Source organism: Silurus aristotelis (genome assembly GCF_946808225.1).
Source record: "Silurus aristotelis genome assembly, chromosome: 4".
Lineage (NCBI taxonomy): Eukaryota > Metazoa > Chordata > Actinopteri > Siluriformes > Siluridae > Silurus > Silurus aristotelis.
Genome location: NC_139577.1, coordinates 28,228,792 through 28,246,066, shown reverse-complemented (window position 1 = coordinate 28,246,066; position 17,275 = coordinate 28,228,792). Strand labels below are relative to the sequence as shown.

The following is a 17,275-nucleotide window of genomic DNA, read 5'->3' as shown; positions in this document are numbered from 1 at the left end:
TCACAGTCGGTCCTGGACTCCACAACACCCTTACCTCTATAACTTTCCCACACTTCCCCCAGACATACTCTGACACACACAGCGAGCTTTGAAATCCCTCAACAGCCACGCCCAGATTCAGGGCAAACCTTACCCAGCAGCCTGCCAGCAGTAACACTGGAGCTATGCTTTTCCTCGCAGCTTTATAAAGTGTCTCTCTTTGTATACTGATCTGTGTGCTACAACCAAGACCTGGGATCAGATTCCAGATGGCTACAAATGGAGTGTACCCTGATGTGTTATAGTAACACATGCTAATTCCTTAAACACATCACTGCTAGAGTCTCAAATCCCATTGGTCAATAGGTGCACTTGGTCAGCTGGTAGCCGTGGGCTTGCTCATTACGGATAAACAAATATTATAAGGAACAAATTAACAGGCGCTAAACTTATACATTCTTTTATACCACTTTATAACCCATTTATTTCTTTAAAGTTGCTTTGAGACAATGTCTATTGTTAAATATAGAAATCCAAAATAATTAATTTGAAGTAATTTTCCAAAACGGCAGCTTTGCCAATTAAATGTATAATGTGCTCATTTTAATACAATACTTTTACAATAAAAATTATATTTATAGAGATTTGCATGGCGGACCCTTGTAATGTGATGGATGTGTTGGTAGTTAACAGAGCAAACTATGTAATGGTTAATATGGTGGCGTTTTTTTTTTTTTTGCACATTCATGGAAGGAGTCACCAGTTTTAGCACTTTTAATCTGCTTTTTTTAAAAAAATTTTTGTATTTTTTAGTTTTGGTAATTTCATTCTGTTTTGTCTTACTAAATACAAGACAGAGAAAGAAAAAAAACCTTGGTGATCCAACAACTGTTTATGCCGAAGTGATAACAGGAACAAACTTGTTTCTCAGACATTCCACTGCATTAAACATAACGAAGAATGGATACATATTGAATAATAAGGTAAAAAGGGTTGCCTACATTATTATTATAATTTTTACATATCACATTATCATTATTATTGTTTTGAATAGTATATACGTGGAAACTGGTACATTATACAAGTAAAGGTTTTTTTCCTTATAAATGTAAATGATCATCTTTTTGTCAGGCTTGCATACACAACATGTGTATTGTATATTTACTGTAGCACCTGAGCTGTTGTGTTTCGTTCCATATGTAGAACTAATCTAAAACACAAAGGGGGGAAATGTAAGAACCTGTGTCTCTGTACAGATGATCATCTCAAAGCAAATTGGAGAAAAACAGAATGGCTAATGACAGTCCGAGGAGGATGGATAAGTCGGAACACAGGCAAGACAAAAACTATGAATATTATTATTATCATTATTATTATGATTATTATAATAACTTTTATCCAGCATAATGCAAGTTCCCACAACCCTATGTCTGCTTTGCTATTTCAGTCAAAATAGCGATCTTAGGCGCTTTTAAAAAATTTTATTTAATAAATAAAAAGAAAATTGGCAATTTTGGTCGTCGTGGGAAAAAAAAAAAAACAGCAACAAAATGCTTTGTATCCAACTTCAAAAGGTTTGGGAGTAACAAAATTGGCAAAAAATAACAGCAGCAATGTTTGTCTATTACTAAAAGTCATGAACTTCTTGTCTATATAAAAAAAGTAAAAAAACTAAATAAAAAAAATAAAAAAATAAAAAAATAAATAAAGATTACATTATACGTAACTTGATATACACACACTGTTATAAACAGTCCTGCTACATTCCTTGTAGGAAAACAGGAAGGCAGATAAAAAAAAAAAATAATAAAAAAATATAAAAAAAATTGACAAATAAGTTCATTCGAAAAAATATTTTCAGGATCCTACGCTAAGCTAACCTCAATCCAGCTCTTGAGATCTGCATAAATTGAGGGCTTTCAGGGTAGCAGCAGTATTCTTGGTATTATGCATATTAGTTTAAGGCTGTCACAATAAATCAGCAAGGGTGTCCATCCCCCGTCTGCTCGGCACTGCTAATTATTGGATCAGGAATAGAAATAGAATTCTCGCCTGTGGCCCCCGAGCCTGCAAAGAAGAAAAGCCGAGGAGAAAAAGCGTTCCGATTCGGGTTCAGAGCGAGCCACAGGGTCGCGAATCGATCGACCATAAAACCTTTGTCTGTTGGCTTTCGTCTCGTTCGCAGAGCAGATTTGTCACATCTGCGTACGTTTCCCTGCAGACTGAGGGAGCGGAATAACAGGATACGGTGGCACTTTATATGAAAAAGACAGACAGAAGGTCCCTCTCGCTCGATACTGGCATGGGGAGGTTTCACTTCTACTTACTTCGGCCTATTGAAAAAGGTTTCTAGCATTCCACACAGTCAAAAGGACCAACAAATGCAACAACTGCGGGCAAAACCTCTCACCATTCATGACGCTTGTCGGATTACACATGTGGGCCATGTGGGTAGATGGGAGGAAGGGGAGAGATCACATCTGGGCTGGTTCTTTTAAAACCGGCCCCTTCTCTCTCTCTCTCACACACACACACACACACACACACACACACACACACACACACACACACACACACACACACACACACACACACACACACACACACACACACACACACACACACACACACACACACACACACACACACACACACACACACACACTGCAAGGCTTCTAGATTTGCACTCAAGATTTTAAATACAAAAGATAAGAGCAAGCAGGTCTATGGCAACCTTAAATATGTCTCTTTAAAATAAGGATCATCAGGCACTAAATGCGCAATACTATGCTTTTAGTGATGAAAGAAAATTGTCATATTTGTCGTATGGTCAATTAATAGAGCAGTGTATAATTATTTACAGAGATGATTAACATTTACGATGAATAAATCTACTTATGCCGTGAAGTTTTTTCTTTTTTTTTTCGAAGAAAAGACAGAATTGAGCCAACTCTGGGATCAGGGATAATTGCTGGGCATAGAAAATGTATACAGGAGCTTGAGATGGAAAAACACTAGTGAGATATTAGTATTAAAAGGTATTTTCAAAATTATATGGTTAGTACAGAACCACCAGAATCAGAAAAACTTGACTACCTGAGCAAAACATATGTTTTAAAAAAATGAAAAAAAAAAAAATGAGAAGATGAAGAAACTAGCAAGAAAATATCTTTAAAATTATATAGTTAGTACAAATAATCATAAAATATTACTACCTTCAAACTGATAAAATCCTGTGTGTGTTTAAAAAAAAAATCAACAAAGTAAAAGAGGAAAGTATTAGCAAAGATGACTGGATTATACACTATTTGGCCAAAAGTATGCAGACACCTGACCATCACTTCCTTGAACTGGTGGCACAAACTAAATGCTCATAGAATGTCTCTATATGCTGTAGCATTACGATTTCCCTTAACTGATACTAAAAAGCTGAAATCTGTTCCATTATGATAAAGTAAGGTCCATGAAAAGTTCACATGCCCTTCACTGACCTCGACCCTACTGAACACCTTTAAGATGAACTGCTCTACACTGTAGTCCCACTACAATATCTTATGGATAATCTCCCATTATTGGGAGAGTGAGGGTAGAAAACTCCATATAATTAACCATGAATTGTGGAATGGGATGTTTAACACCACATATGGGTGTAATGATCATAATACTGATACTTTTGACAATATAGTGTATTTAGTAAATCTGGTTGGTAGAAAGGGTGCACACAAACACACTGGCGAAGCTTTAGGATTAGTCTGTACTAAGAGACGGTTAATATAGGGACACGGCGGGCCGCTTACCATTGCTCAGATGTATGCCGTTTTCATTCTCTGGGCTGTACCTGTAGAAAATGGAAGTCTTTAACAAAAAGGGGGGATGGTTGCTTAACATCGTACCTTCAACGTGTAGTCATAAAGAATAATCGAAAAAGCACAGAGTGAAGACTAAGCAATTATTTTTTATTAAAACACATTCAGAGCATGTTTATTACACAAGTGCTACTATACAGAAATATCGACTGCTAAGCAAATACACAGAACACGTAAATATGAATCAAAGTCGCTAGTGTTGCTTTGTAAAAGTCAAAAGGACAGGGCACAGAAAGAGAGTTAAAGCCTGAGGGAGTTGAGTCTTATCAAAGAATGGACAGACTAATCCCAAAGACTGCGAGTCATGTGGAGGAAGTGACAGATGGATGGAGGAATGAAAAGCATGAGTGACGACAAGAAGTGTGCTGCTGCAGTACTAGCGCGAGCTCTTTATTATCTTTTTACAACCTGCAGTCTAAATGTTACCGAAAAGAGAGAGAAGGTTTCATGAAAATGCACTGAAGTTACAAATCTCGCAGAAAACATGTTGTCATGGTTAAATAGTGAAGAGTAAAGCATGTACAGTGAAAGCGTAGTCAGAAACCAGAAGTTGTAGAAAGAAGGGAAGCCAAATGCAGAGGAGAGGAAAAGAAACAAAGCAAAGGAGGCAAGTGGAAGGTTTTTACCTGAGGCTGTTTCCTGAAGTTTTTCCCTCTTCCTTTTTTTCTTCTTTCCCTAGAAAATATCGAGGTTTTAAAATACAGCTCAAACCCTCCTGACCACTCGAGATTTCAAATTCACTCTTCACCCAAAGCTGAATGTACGTTTTGACTTCAACCCTTTTATCTGTCTTTTTCTTTACCTGATCCCATCTTTTATATCTGTGAAACTGTTACAATGCAAACACATCTCGCTAATCCTTCTACCAGACATTAGGAACTAATGATCAATCAAAAAGTTACACATGGGAATAAAATATCTGGTCTGCTCTAATTCCATGAAGATCACTGCTCTCGAGCCAGAAGTCGGGATTGGTTGAGGATTTGTAGCTTACTCTAAATCCCCTAGCAGGGTGACTATAGGTATAGATCGCTCTGTGGCGTCATTTTGCGGTCCAATATGAGGCGTTCTTTGGTTGCCTGCTGTAAAAGTCTGATAATCCACTTATTCAGCAGCTAATCTGTGTATTCTAGCTGTGGCTGACAGAGCCATGAAACTCTGAGCAGTGAACAAGCGTGTATGACAGAGCAGGGATGGGCTCATAGCGCTTAGCATGGTTAAATACAGCTGTATGGCCGCTGCTAAGGCAACCAGCAGAGTGGAAAGTTCATCCCTCTTTAGAAGTGTTTCTTAGCTTTGTGTGCTTTTTCTAGCTTGGTCCAAGTAAAAATGCTCACGTCCATCAATTGAGGAGAATTTCTTGTCTGATTAAGGTTAAGGCTACAATGCATTGCAACGTAAAAAGCATTACACATATTTAGGAGAAAGTTAAATTATTCTATGTGCAATTACAGACTATCAGTATTATTGTGGTGGAGGTTTTTTGTACATGTCTATACACAGTATATTCTTTAACTTGTATTATAATTAAACATGCACATTCCTTGAACAAGTTAGTCAGAAGGCAGGTAAAAATCTGAATTTTACATTCTCAGTATGTTATTACTTCTATAGTATTTTTTTTTTGTGCTGGTATTGATATGATCAATTTTTTTGGAAGGATTTATTTACTGTCTATTGGAAAAAGCCTCCAGTATAAACACTTTGTAATAGCCTGTAGGTTTCCTACCACAGGCAATTTGGTAATTGGTGGTTTGTGGTTTTCCGGTAACATGAGAAGCTGCATTTCTTGAGAAAAAAAACCCTGAGAAGAGTAAGACTATACTAATAGTTTATTGCTGCTATAAGTGATAAAATATATTTGTTGTTGTCTGACATATGTTCCACAATAATAATAATAATAATAATAATAATAATAATAAAAAAGCTGATAGAAATGGAAATATATAGTGCTCATAATTGGGTACAAGTATAAATTAAAATTACATACCACACTTGAGAGTTCACTGATAAAATATTTTGTTATAATGTTTAGGTTTATGATCAAAAAGAGCGGCTTAATCTGATATACATCTTCAAATAAACAGTTCAAGCAAAATGTAAATGAAATGATTGTGTACACTGAATGTTTGTCCCTGCAGAGCCCTTAATAATATGGTTGTGTCCCAAAGTCAGATTTATAAAACCAACTAACTATTATTACTGGTGGAGTGAACATTATATGACAGTCATTATACACAGTGAGCAAACGTAGATTGTTGATTTCTGCTAGATTGCACCATACCTCTTAATCAATACTCAAAATCACATTCTACATATTCTGTTTCTCAATCACTGAATATGTAAAGGCTCTGGCATGGAGGAGCTAATTTATTATTTGCTTAGTAGCTCTTGCTTCCACAATTCCAACTGACTGTATAAGACCGTAGAAAAGATACTACTCACTCTGTTCCTTGCAATATTTCTCACTCTCTGGTGTTGGTAACGTTTTAATTTTTTCATAAATCACACTCTTGGTGTCACCCAAATGAGGTTGAGATCCCCTTTTGAGTCTGGTTCCTCTGAGGGTTTCTTTCTCAGACAATCTCCATTTTGGAAAAGCGACATAGGAATAAAATTAAACTGAACTGAACCTTTTCGTATTAAATGTAAAAACGAATGATTATTGTGATACTGATCCATCTAAAAATCTAAATTACGGTAGTCAAATCAAGGTAACCCATAGAGAAGTTGCCTTTTCGGGGGCTTTTTAAGTCAGACTGATCTGTTTAAAGGCTGTCTATAGCCATCTCTGACAAACACAAACATACGTCACATTTCCCGGCATGTACGGATACTTACGTAATTGTCTCTGGCAGACCAGCCTGGGTATAACTGCATGTGGAGCTGCCGTTCCTTGCGGGCTAATTCGTAATACTTTGCTTGCTCTTCCCGAGATAAAGCATGCCACTGTTGGGTGCAAAGGGAAGATTAGGGGGGGAAAGAGAGAGAGAATCAGTCAGTCTATTACTTGAACACTTTCAAGTTCCCAGCAAAGAGATGCATGCTAGTGTTTTGCCACAAAATCCTTTGCCAAATGATTTGTATTTTGGAGGGAGGTGAGGGGAAAGGGGGTGGGGATGGCAAAGGGGAAACATGATGAAGAGATTAACTTCCACAGCGAGAGAAAAAGGGACCGGAAAAAAACTTTGATTTTATATCAAAACACTGGTTCCAATTTAGCGGCGCTTTACTTCAAACTATGTCAGCGGGCAATTACCCCACACAACCGCAGATCGGTGCTTTGCTGTGGCTGGCTGCCTTAAACTACTCAGGCTTTTGGTTAAGGCATTAAACATGCTCAGAGCGGTCCCACTTTTTTTCTTCCCAAAAAAGAGGAAAAATTTCAGACTAAATTTCACCAAGTGACAGCTCTTATATTTATATCTGTTAAATGTGATGATAAAGGGCATATGTTAAACTTCGATGCATACCCTTCTGCCTAGAATCTGGTTGATGGCGGCACTCTCCTTCAGCGTGCACTCAGCCACCACGTTGGCACGCATCTCTTTCATGTAAAGCATGAAGGCGTTGAGTGGCTTCTTGATGTGAGGCCTTTTGGGCTCCTGCTCTTTTCGCTGCTCGTGTTGAGACTTCCTGCAAGAAATGATCGCGAGAAAAAACAACAACAATGAAAGAAAGAAAGTTTGGAATCAATAAAGAAACAAAAAAAACATGGGGTTTGTTGGGGGCGGCAGAGCCCTCATAGGGGCCGTTGTAGGGACCGCCGCCACAAAGACGGCAGCTAGTGTGAGAATAGCAAGCGATCGCTTTTGTCATCCAAAGCAGAGCTGCACGACTCACTAGCAGAATGCCTTTAATCAGGTCCAGTTGGGTGCTTTCATGCAGAGAGATTACTTCACCAGTAATAGCAACCAAACCCTGAGCCTTGCTCCTCCTGCCAATGGAGGAAAAGAGTCGTCTCTCTCCAAAAAACTTTTAACTGCACGCGTCTATCTTAAACCTGGATCTGCTACCTGGGGCCAAATGGAGCGCAGAGTCTTATCTGTACACTTCTGCTTATCCATAGCCAATAAAGCTTAATTAGAGGCTTTATTTCTACAAGCAGGTCTTGATCTGCTGCTAATGGGAGCAGTTGAGCCCTCTCAAGAACAGATTTTGAAAAGGGGTCAATGTGCATGTACATTTGTCTGGGAGTTCATGCCACATGAAGGCTCAACTCAAACCACACAAAAAAAATAAATACATCTACGAGCTCACGGAACTTCAACTACACAAGCAAAAGAGCAGGCAAAACAGAATAGGAAATTCCCTGTTCTACCTTTCTCCATCATTATGGACATTTTGCTTGTTTTAATAAAAATCATGCGTCGTATGTCCCTGTTCATGTTCAATACATGATCCACAAAGTCATTTCTACAAAATATAATAGTGATCATTTTATTTAACGAGTAAATGAATAGATTTAACCCTGAAATTAAAAAGCTCTAAAGAATTGCTAATGACTGACCATTTTGAATGTGTGTGTGTACCATTTTAACACAATCAGATTTAATTTTGAGTTAAAATTTTAATTCACATAAGATTTAAATGGTTAATATATATAGCAAAAAATGCTCAGAAAAATGTATAGTAATAGTTACATAGATCATTATATGGATTTTTTAAATTTTTTTTATTTATTTATTTTTTTTAAAAAGGTATTTAAAATTACCTTTAAAGTTTTAAAAACTGCAAAACTGTCAAAGGGTGTGGTTTCAGAAATACAGAGTGTCCCCTTTAATCTCTGGCTGGCAATGAAGAAAAAAAAAAAGGAGCAAATAGATCCCCAAAAGCAGTAGGGATTATGGGCAAATACCAAGGTAAATAAACCTGGGCTATTGATGTTTTTAAGCAATAAACTAATGCTGGTTTCAATCCCTTTTTTAAAAAATTATTCTTCTTCTAATATCTCCAATTTAGTCTATATGTATTCTTCCAACTAGGTTTCTGATCTTTGGTTTGTTTCTACTAAAATGGGTGAGTCATAGTGATGACAGTAAGAGAGACTACACTGATTTAGAGTCAGGCACATCAAAGCGTGTGGTGTGTTTACACTATTTAGTCCAACATGAAAGAAATGCTTGGATCATCGTTTTTTGTCCAGTTGGTTGTTTCGCCTAATTGATCCACATCTTAATTTCCAAATACTGAAATAAAACAGTGCTTTCTTGACTTCAGTCATGCTGGTATCAATCTTAAGCATCTAGTAATTTTTTTTTTACCAAAGTTTTAGTTATAGTGGTACTCTGCTTTTTATTTGCATGACTCAAGAGGATGATGAGGAGGAAGATGAGGAGGGACCACTCACATGTGCATCAGGTCTGTCTCGTGTGGAGGCTCATGTTTGACTTGTGGGTTGACGATAGCTGGGTGGGGGATTCCTGTGGCATGAGGTCCAGGAGGTCCTGGAACCATGTGATGTGGGAACCTGAAGACAACCAAACCACAAAGGAGAGTGAACGGGTTTGAGCCAGAAAGAAAAGAACGTGGCACATAAGAGATGAGTAGTGCAGTGAATCAATTCACTGGGTTTAAATTGCTTGGCATAGATCTCTTCACCAATATTTATTGTTGCAGGTTAGTGACATTAACCATCAGCTTGCTCTACTGATAACAGGGAGCAGAACGACATTTTAATACATTATTACATTTTACAAGTTATTCATCACTATAATGGTACTCCTTTATTACAACAATATGCCATGCTTGTAAAAGTGTCATCATAATGTAATCATTTAGGCCTGTTAAGATTTTTATTTTGCAATAAACTATAGAAAAAAAATGTAGGTCTTCATTTGACTTACATATTGTACATTATATGTATATTCCCCACATTCTTTAATCGTTTTTGTAATTTTTGTGTGCTGTTTACCAAGTGTGTGATTTTTGAGTGAATATATCATTATGTGGCAGTTATTTGGTTATTTGGGTAGTTGTGCTTAAACCATTAAACTTTAAACACAAATGAAGTTAATCTGACATGCTGTCCATTTGGTTTCCAGTCTTCCACATCATCTCCTGTTATGTTCCCATTTGATCAGTAGTTGGGTTGGTTGACCTCAGTGCCTGCCTGTGGTCTGATCCAGTTTCACTGTGTTTACAGGCAGTGCGCTTAGTCTTTCGCTCAGGCGAGTTTTCTCTTCCAGTCCCGTATGATTCTCACGCTCGGCTTACAGGAGCCAGGCCGAGCCGAGGAGCAGCTGCATATGGCCTGGATAAGCCAAGGAGGCGCATGGCCAGGATTGAATCAGGAGAAAGCTTGAGATGGGAACATCAGTAGACACACACAAGCACACAAACCCACCATCTTGATGCCATTTGCTGATTTAGGATGCCTGATGAGCTCTGTGTGCGTGTGTGTAAGAGTATCTGTGTGTGTGTGTGTGTGTGTGTGTGTGTGTGTGTGTGTGTGTGTGTGTGTGTGTGTGTGCGTGCACGTGTGTGTGTGCGCACATGCACTCACCAGCCCAGTGGTGGAGTGATCTGTCCAACTCCTCCAGGGGAGAGGGAGTAGAAGTTCGGAATATCTGGACCAGGATGATGCCTCTGCATTCCTGTATACACAGAGAGTAGTGCATAGTATCATTTTACCTACGTTCACAACTAAATGCACAGTAACATTTGTTTACACACACACACACACACACACACACACACACACACACACACACACACACACACACACACACACACACACACACACACACACACACACACCACAGTTGTTCCTTACACAAACCCAGGTCACGAGTATGCATGTAGCCCAACATGAACGAATCAGTCATTAAATGTCGAAGCATTCGCACAAACATGCTCACACACAAAGGATTTTGATTCAATATCACCCTCAAAACCTAAACAGGTTTAGATTCCTTCAACTCGAGGAGAAGGAACAAAAGATCTTTAATAGAGTTTTCTATCTGCTTATAGTTTATTACAGTGGCTTATGGTAACAAATCTATCCCCTGGTGGTCTAGTGGTTAAGATGCAGCGCTCTCACCGCTGCGACCCGGGTTCGATCCCCGGTCAGGGAACCATCCCCAGCCACTCTTAGTGCCGGTCCCAAGCCCGGATAAATTGGGGAGGGTTGCGTTAGGAAGGGCATCCAGCGTAAAACATGTGCCAAATCAAAACGTGCGGAGGATCCGCTGTGGCGACCCCTAACGGGAGAAGCCGAAAGAAAGTTTTTTTATGGTAACAAATCTACGATTTTACAATTTTGTCATCATTTCCATTTCTAAATATCTGTAACTTTGTATCGGTGATGAATTTTGCTTTCCCTTCTTGCCGGATACAAACTGGAACATAAGGGTGGGGGATAGTAGTGCATGCCACTGGTCAAATGCAGTCATCAGTGATTTACCAAGTCAATGACTCATAAAAAATAAACAAATTAAAATACTATACTAAATAGTATAAAACATTGGTTAGTTAACTTTGTGCGTACTACTTAGGGTGTCGTTTGGAACGTTAACCATTTGAATTGATTGGGGCATTTTATTGAAGAGTATGAAAAAGTATATGCTATAGCAAAAAGACCCTGAATTTATACTATCAATTATGATTAATAAAATGGACTTTAATGGAAAATAATCCACTGTTGAACAAATTAAAGCTGTTGATTATGGTGATGTTTTCTATAAGACATTTATTTTACACTTCGGCAAAGAGTTTCCAGTGTCAGCACTCATTAACACAAAAACAAACAAAGAAAAGCAAAAAAAAAAACCACAACATCTGTGTCAAAAGACTAAATACTACTGCACTAAATAATATTATGAATTAGTATAAGCTGCTTCACCACAAAGTGCCTTTAATTAAATATAACAGCTTTAAACACTTTTAAACACATCTTTTGTTTCTAACATCCTAGTCAAGTCCAATAAAAAACCTGGAAAGTTCTGTAAGTTTAGCCATTTTGAAAGATTTTCACTAATTCTGAGTAAAACCTGTTGATCGATGTTAAATTGTAACACCAGGGTTGTGTTACGATTACGATCACAACCAGAGAACTCCTCCTATGTTCCCAGGTTTTGCTCCCCAGTCCTATTTACATAAGGGAAATGAAAAACAGTACTTGACCAAGGTATGGACAGTTGTGTAGTCTCTGTAATAACAGTTTTTTGGATGTATCCACTGGAAAAGTACTATGAAAACCTCACTGATGCAAAGAATCAGCATAAAAAAAGAAAAGTAAAGAGAAAAAAAAAAAAGGATTTTGGTGTGGGTCGCCACTGAGGATATTTATAGCTTGCTAGACCTCCACAATTTTACCACATCCTCCCTATCTCTCTCCCTCCTATCGTTTTCCTCCCTCATATTGAGTTGCTTCGGAGACAAACGTCTGCCGGAAGGAGCACATATGGAGTTGAGCTTGTGTGCAGTTGTCTGCCAGACCCCCTGCCACCCCTTCAGACCCAGATCCTCCAGCTGCTCTAAACTGCTGAGCTGAAAGAGGACCTGGTGGAACTGCTGTTCTTGGACGAATCCTAATAAAATGTACTCATTTCAGGTGCGAGTGTGCAAATGTGAGGGAGAGCATATACCTTTTGAGTCCTGGGGGTGTTGTGCCGAGTGAGGGCCAGGGGCGAAGTGCTCATCGCTATAGGTGATCAGAGGTGTGAGGGGGTGAACTGCGTGGGATGGCTGCACTACAGGAACCTTATTCGACTGCAGGACACACAAACAGGATGGGGACATGTTAGAATGCAACAGTTTACAGAACATTACATTAGCAAAGAAACACACTGATTTTTCTTTTATTGTAAATAATCTCACCATTTCTACCATTCCTAGCATTTTTTCCCTCTTCATATCAAAGCTCACTGGAAGCTTTTCAGTTAAAATCAACGAATCAAATCTTTTTTTTTTTTTCTGATCTAAAGAAAACCACATTCAGGGTAGTTGTGATCACTGCTTTGCTCTTATCTGCAGTATGCCCTGGTTAAATGAGTAAAATGTGGTGACCTCACATGCCATTCTTTATCACCAACATTCTCTCAATCACACCAAATATTCCACTGCGATTCTTGGGAGGGAGGAAAAGAAGAGGGAGGAGGGAGAGTTGGAGGAAGGGAGCGCCACAGGGCAGAGGCAGAGCAGAGGTCTCAGGGCTGGAGATCAAAGGGAATCATTAGCCGGTGAATAAGGGAGTTCATTACAGAGCTCCGGCCGTCTGCGGTGGAACTAAGCAGGGTTAATCACGTCAGCAGCAGCCTCTACACACGCACACACGCACGCACGCACGCACACACACAATTGTGGGCTGACTCACAAAGCAAAAGTCTTGACACTAAACAACACACACTCATACCCAACACACACACACAGCAACCCCGACATCGTCAGGATGTATATGTTGCCATAGTGATTATCCGTTACATGTGACCCAAATGAAGCACTTATGACCGAATTTCATTGTCGGCTTTGGCAGAATGGCAGTGGGGGGGGAAATCATATCAATCCCTAGAATTCACACGGTCCACGAAGATGGTGTTTATTTCCTCAGTTCTGAGGCTGATGTTCTCATCCAGTAAATTAGGCTCCTGACCATCCCATACAGGCTGGCCAAGCCCGAAACAGCCATGTGGTCCTGGAGGTAGGGCTGGGTTCAAATGAGTAGTTTGTCCTAATTTGTGAGCAGAGCTTGACATTCTCGACCCGCTAATTGGCAAGCGAGGCCAAGGGGGAGGTGAAAGGTACCATTATTGCTTCATGAAATGGTCTGGTTTAAAGCCACAGGGTGTGGGAGTTTGTGTGTGGGAGTCTCTCGTGGCTGGAATCACATTGCCCCAAAGATCATCGTGTTCTTATTCCAGAATGGGAAAATAATAGAACAGAAATGATGAATAAAGGCGAATAGAACATTAGTTAGCAGCAGGCACTCAACAGGCTTGTATCGTTGTTAACCACTCGTTTTCGTTCATTTATAATCCAAATATCAGGTGGGACAAATTAACCCTTAGGTTGACAGGAAGTATGATTGAACTATGATTGAACAGTCTACTACTACATTTAAGGGCCTATCACTGAACAGCACATCTCGACAATTATGAAACTGTAACAAATGAACATTCAGTGCCACCCAGATGATATTAGGGTTCCCTTTTGAGTCTTGTCCCCCCTAAGGTTTCTTCCTTGTGCCAGCTCAGGGAGTTTTTCCATGCTATAGTAACCACTGGCTCGCTCATGAGGTACAATTATAAGGAACAAACTTAGAGGCACAAAACTTATCTATTCTTTTATACACATTCATAACTGTTGTATCTCTGTAATGCTGTTTTAAAACAATGTCCATTGTTAAAAGCACTACAGAAATGAAAATGAGTTTAATTCATTTGTGTTTGTGTCATGTGAAACCAGTTTATGACTTAGGGTAAAGGTCAGGACTAATTCATGAGGCGAGGTAGCACTTTACCGATGTTATCGTAACACAGAAACCAAACTACGACCCAGCCTCGGCTAACGACATGTTACCCGAGGCCTATAGTCTGAGGCAGGTCCGAACTTGAGGCCTAAATGATAGCACGCATGCTTTTTCCTTTATTTTACGCCTTTCAGCTCCTATTGGCTTTTCCTGTGGGAAGGAGATAAGAAGCGGGCGGATTTTTTTCTTTAAGCCCCGCGTCCCTGTCTCACAGTGGGGTAAAAAAGAAAAGAAAGACGCGTAGTATAGAAAAGAATGGGGAAGTGCTGAGAGGGGGTGGTCATCAAAATGCTCATGAAAATGAGCTCTCTTAGTGAGACATACAAACGTTGCTTCTTATCCTGCTGGTATAAGGCTGTTGACTTGCAGCAAATCATAATAGTGAAGAGCTCTTGCGTTTCGTTCGATGGCATATTGGATCTTTGTACTCGCCAGTCACAGCTGTCAAAGTGTATTTTACTCAACTTCTTAATAAGCTCCCAGCACTGTGCATCACTTTAACTGCTTGGCTAATGTGACACACACACACACGCACACACACACACACACACACCCACCCCCACCCCCACCGAAGAACGAGAAAGTCACAATATTTACGTTCACTGAAATACGAGCACTTGAACAGTAAGTTCAATCAAATAAATCTTGCAAAATATAGTCCTTCTACATAGCACATGGTCTAATTTTCAAAACCGCAGCCTTTCATAAAGCGACGGGTTTGACACATTCATCGACGACTGTGCAAACACTTTTACTGATTCAGCCCAGGATGTGGCGACCACAGGAACCGAAATCGTCTGCGCCATAGCAACTTGTCCCAGAAATCTCATGGACGCTACGTTTACACAGACTGGGTGGGAAGTTATAGGGGATAGGGCAGCCATGCTGGAGTCCCTGTCGCCATTTCATTCTTTATTGTGAGGAAAAATAATAGGCTTAAGGCTTTCTTTTCATATTTGGGGAGAGGCGGTACGGACTGGAAAGAAGCGATTCCGTTTGGAGTTTTATAACCAGGCTTGGCTTCACAAGAACCTTAGATGTGGTTTTCAAGAGAAATTTCATTGTTCAGAACTTGAGCTGGCAAAAGGCCTACGAAAATTTTGATGTAAAAGGACAGAGTGAGAGATAAAGAAAGAGAGAGGCGGAGCGGTGTAAAATCCTGCTAGGCTAGTCAACATTCTTCTAACCAATGATGTATAAAATGTTCTTGCACTAATTCTCCAAACGCGCCCTCCTCCCAACCCCCCACCCCACCCGACACTACATTTTATACTCAACTCAATTATCCCACTTCTGCGACATGCAGGGAAAAAGAGGAAGCAGGACTTTTATGATAATCGCTTCCCACTTCTGTAATTTATATGCAATGAGGACTCGTTCATGCTCACGGCTACAGTCGAACATGAGCGAAAAGGTTCCCTCAGTCAGTGAAATGTAATGTTGCAGACAGACTCTCTCAGCCTAATAAAACTGTGTGAAGCTTGGATTCGTGGCTGCATTTAGTTTTACTGAATTCGACCTACCTGAAGCTTAAGCAGCACTTGTCTATCTAGCTGTTTACTTGCGCAACATTAGGAAAAACGATGATGGAAAACATTAAATAATTAGTTGATCATCTATTTTGCATTTAGAAATCTAAAGAAACCACAACCGGTCCTTTGATTTCTAGTCATTCATGTCCGAGAATTTCAAAATTCGTTGGTCAAAATTGACCATAAGTACATTTTATATTCATATCCTGCACCCGTTTGTTTTTGGCAAACGAATTTTAGTTCACTCTGATGGCAAAAAGCAGCCATAAAATGCGGCAAAAAGAATAAACATTTGAGACTACTTGTCTAAACAGCTTCAAATGACAAGGTGAAAAAAGACAGAACAACAAACTTACATTTAAATTTCCTTTTTTGATAGCTGAATGCAGAGATGATGTCGCTATAGATATCAGTCTGTTTAGCTACTTAAACAAAGGACATTAAAAGGCCAAAGGCAGAACACACCCAGGACCCAGGTGTTCCCGCTCACATCAGCAGGAATGCATGACCTTTACACAACAAAAGGTGAACACACATTATTCTACTGCTCTGTTCCCTTTAAAGCATCCCAACAAGCCACAGAGCACCAGTGCACTTGTTTGGGATAGAACCGTGAAATTAGATGCTTAAATAAATAACTAATTAGCATCTGAGAAAACAGGCAAAGCCTGCAGTCTTCACTGGAGTGTTGAAAATGGAATGTGTTATTGGCAGGACAGCCTTTTGGCCAAAGGCCTTAATGTAACCAAACCCAATTAATAAAGAAGAAAGGAAGAGTTGCAGCACATGCCACGCGCCTTGGGTAATGAGACCGAGAGAAGAGAAACAGAGAGCGAGCTAATACAGAGGGAGATGGAGAGCATGAGTAAGAAAGACTAAGGGGAGAAAAGGAGAGGTACAGTAAAAGGAAAAATAAACGTTAAAAAGCCTGCCCAGAAGGGTGAAAAAAAAAATATTCACATCAATGAAGGGCTTCTCAGTCTTTCTTTGCTTAGAGCAATTAATCTTTTCCTTTATTCACTCAACAGACGAGTTAAACACACTGTCCTCAGATGACCACAAAGCTTAACATACCACCCATATGATGCTTCTTTTATAATGCTTCATAAATGTTTCATTTTTCATCACTGATGAAAGCTGCTCATAAAAAAACCTGGCCATATAATGTGACTGTGAAACATTAATGCCTTGTATTGTGATTTCACTATCAATCATACTAAACTCATGTTTTTGCCTCAGTTACTGAGTTACTAAGCTGCTGGAAGTGACTTCAGACTTGAGTTCAAAGCCAAATATCACAAATTGTCTTCAAAAGTGTAACACCAGTGAAAACTGAACACACTTCGAAATGTTTGAACCCTTTGAGGTAATCCAGTTGTCCCTCTGCAGATCGCTTGAAGGTTTCACAGAAATACCTACATCATCATGTT

General features: G+C 39.4%; 1 protein-coding gene across 5 annotated transcripts in view; it reads right to left on the bottom strand.

The window, feature by feature from the left end:
• The window catches only part of lef1 (lymphoid enhancer-binding factor 1), a 39,266-nt gene that overhangs the window by 4,310 nt on the left and 17,681 nt on the right, over nucleotides 1-17,275 (bottom strand). The window contains exons 4-10 of one of the 5 annotated variants that reach the window (XM_083538793.1): nucleotides 12,434-12,557; nucleotides 10,351-10,441; nucleotides 9,196-9,315; nucleotides 7,319-7,481; nucleotides 6,677-6,794; nucleotides 4,472-4,511; nucleotides 3,777-3,834 (exon numbers count right to left, since the gene is read on the bottom strand). In XM_083538793.1, coding sequence (XP_083394919.1) covers nucleotides 3,783-3,834; nucleotides 4,472-4,511; nucleotides 6,677-6,794; nucleotides 7,319-7,481; nucleotides 9,196-9,315; nucleotides 10,351-10,441; nucleotides 12,434-12,557 — 708 coding nt within the window. In that variant the 3' untranslated portion in view covers nucleotides 3,777-3,782. Of the gene's footprint in view, nucleotides 1-3,776; nucleotides 3,835-4,471; nucleotides 4,521-6,676; nucleotides 6,795-7,318; nucleotides 7,482-9,195; nucleotides 9,316-10,350; nucleotides 10,442-12,433; nucleotides 12,558-17,275 lie in introns of all 5 variants that reach the window. The other 4 variants (XM_083538792.1, XM_083538795.1, XM_083538794.1 and 1 more) reach the window with 4 other exon arrangements.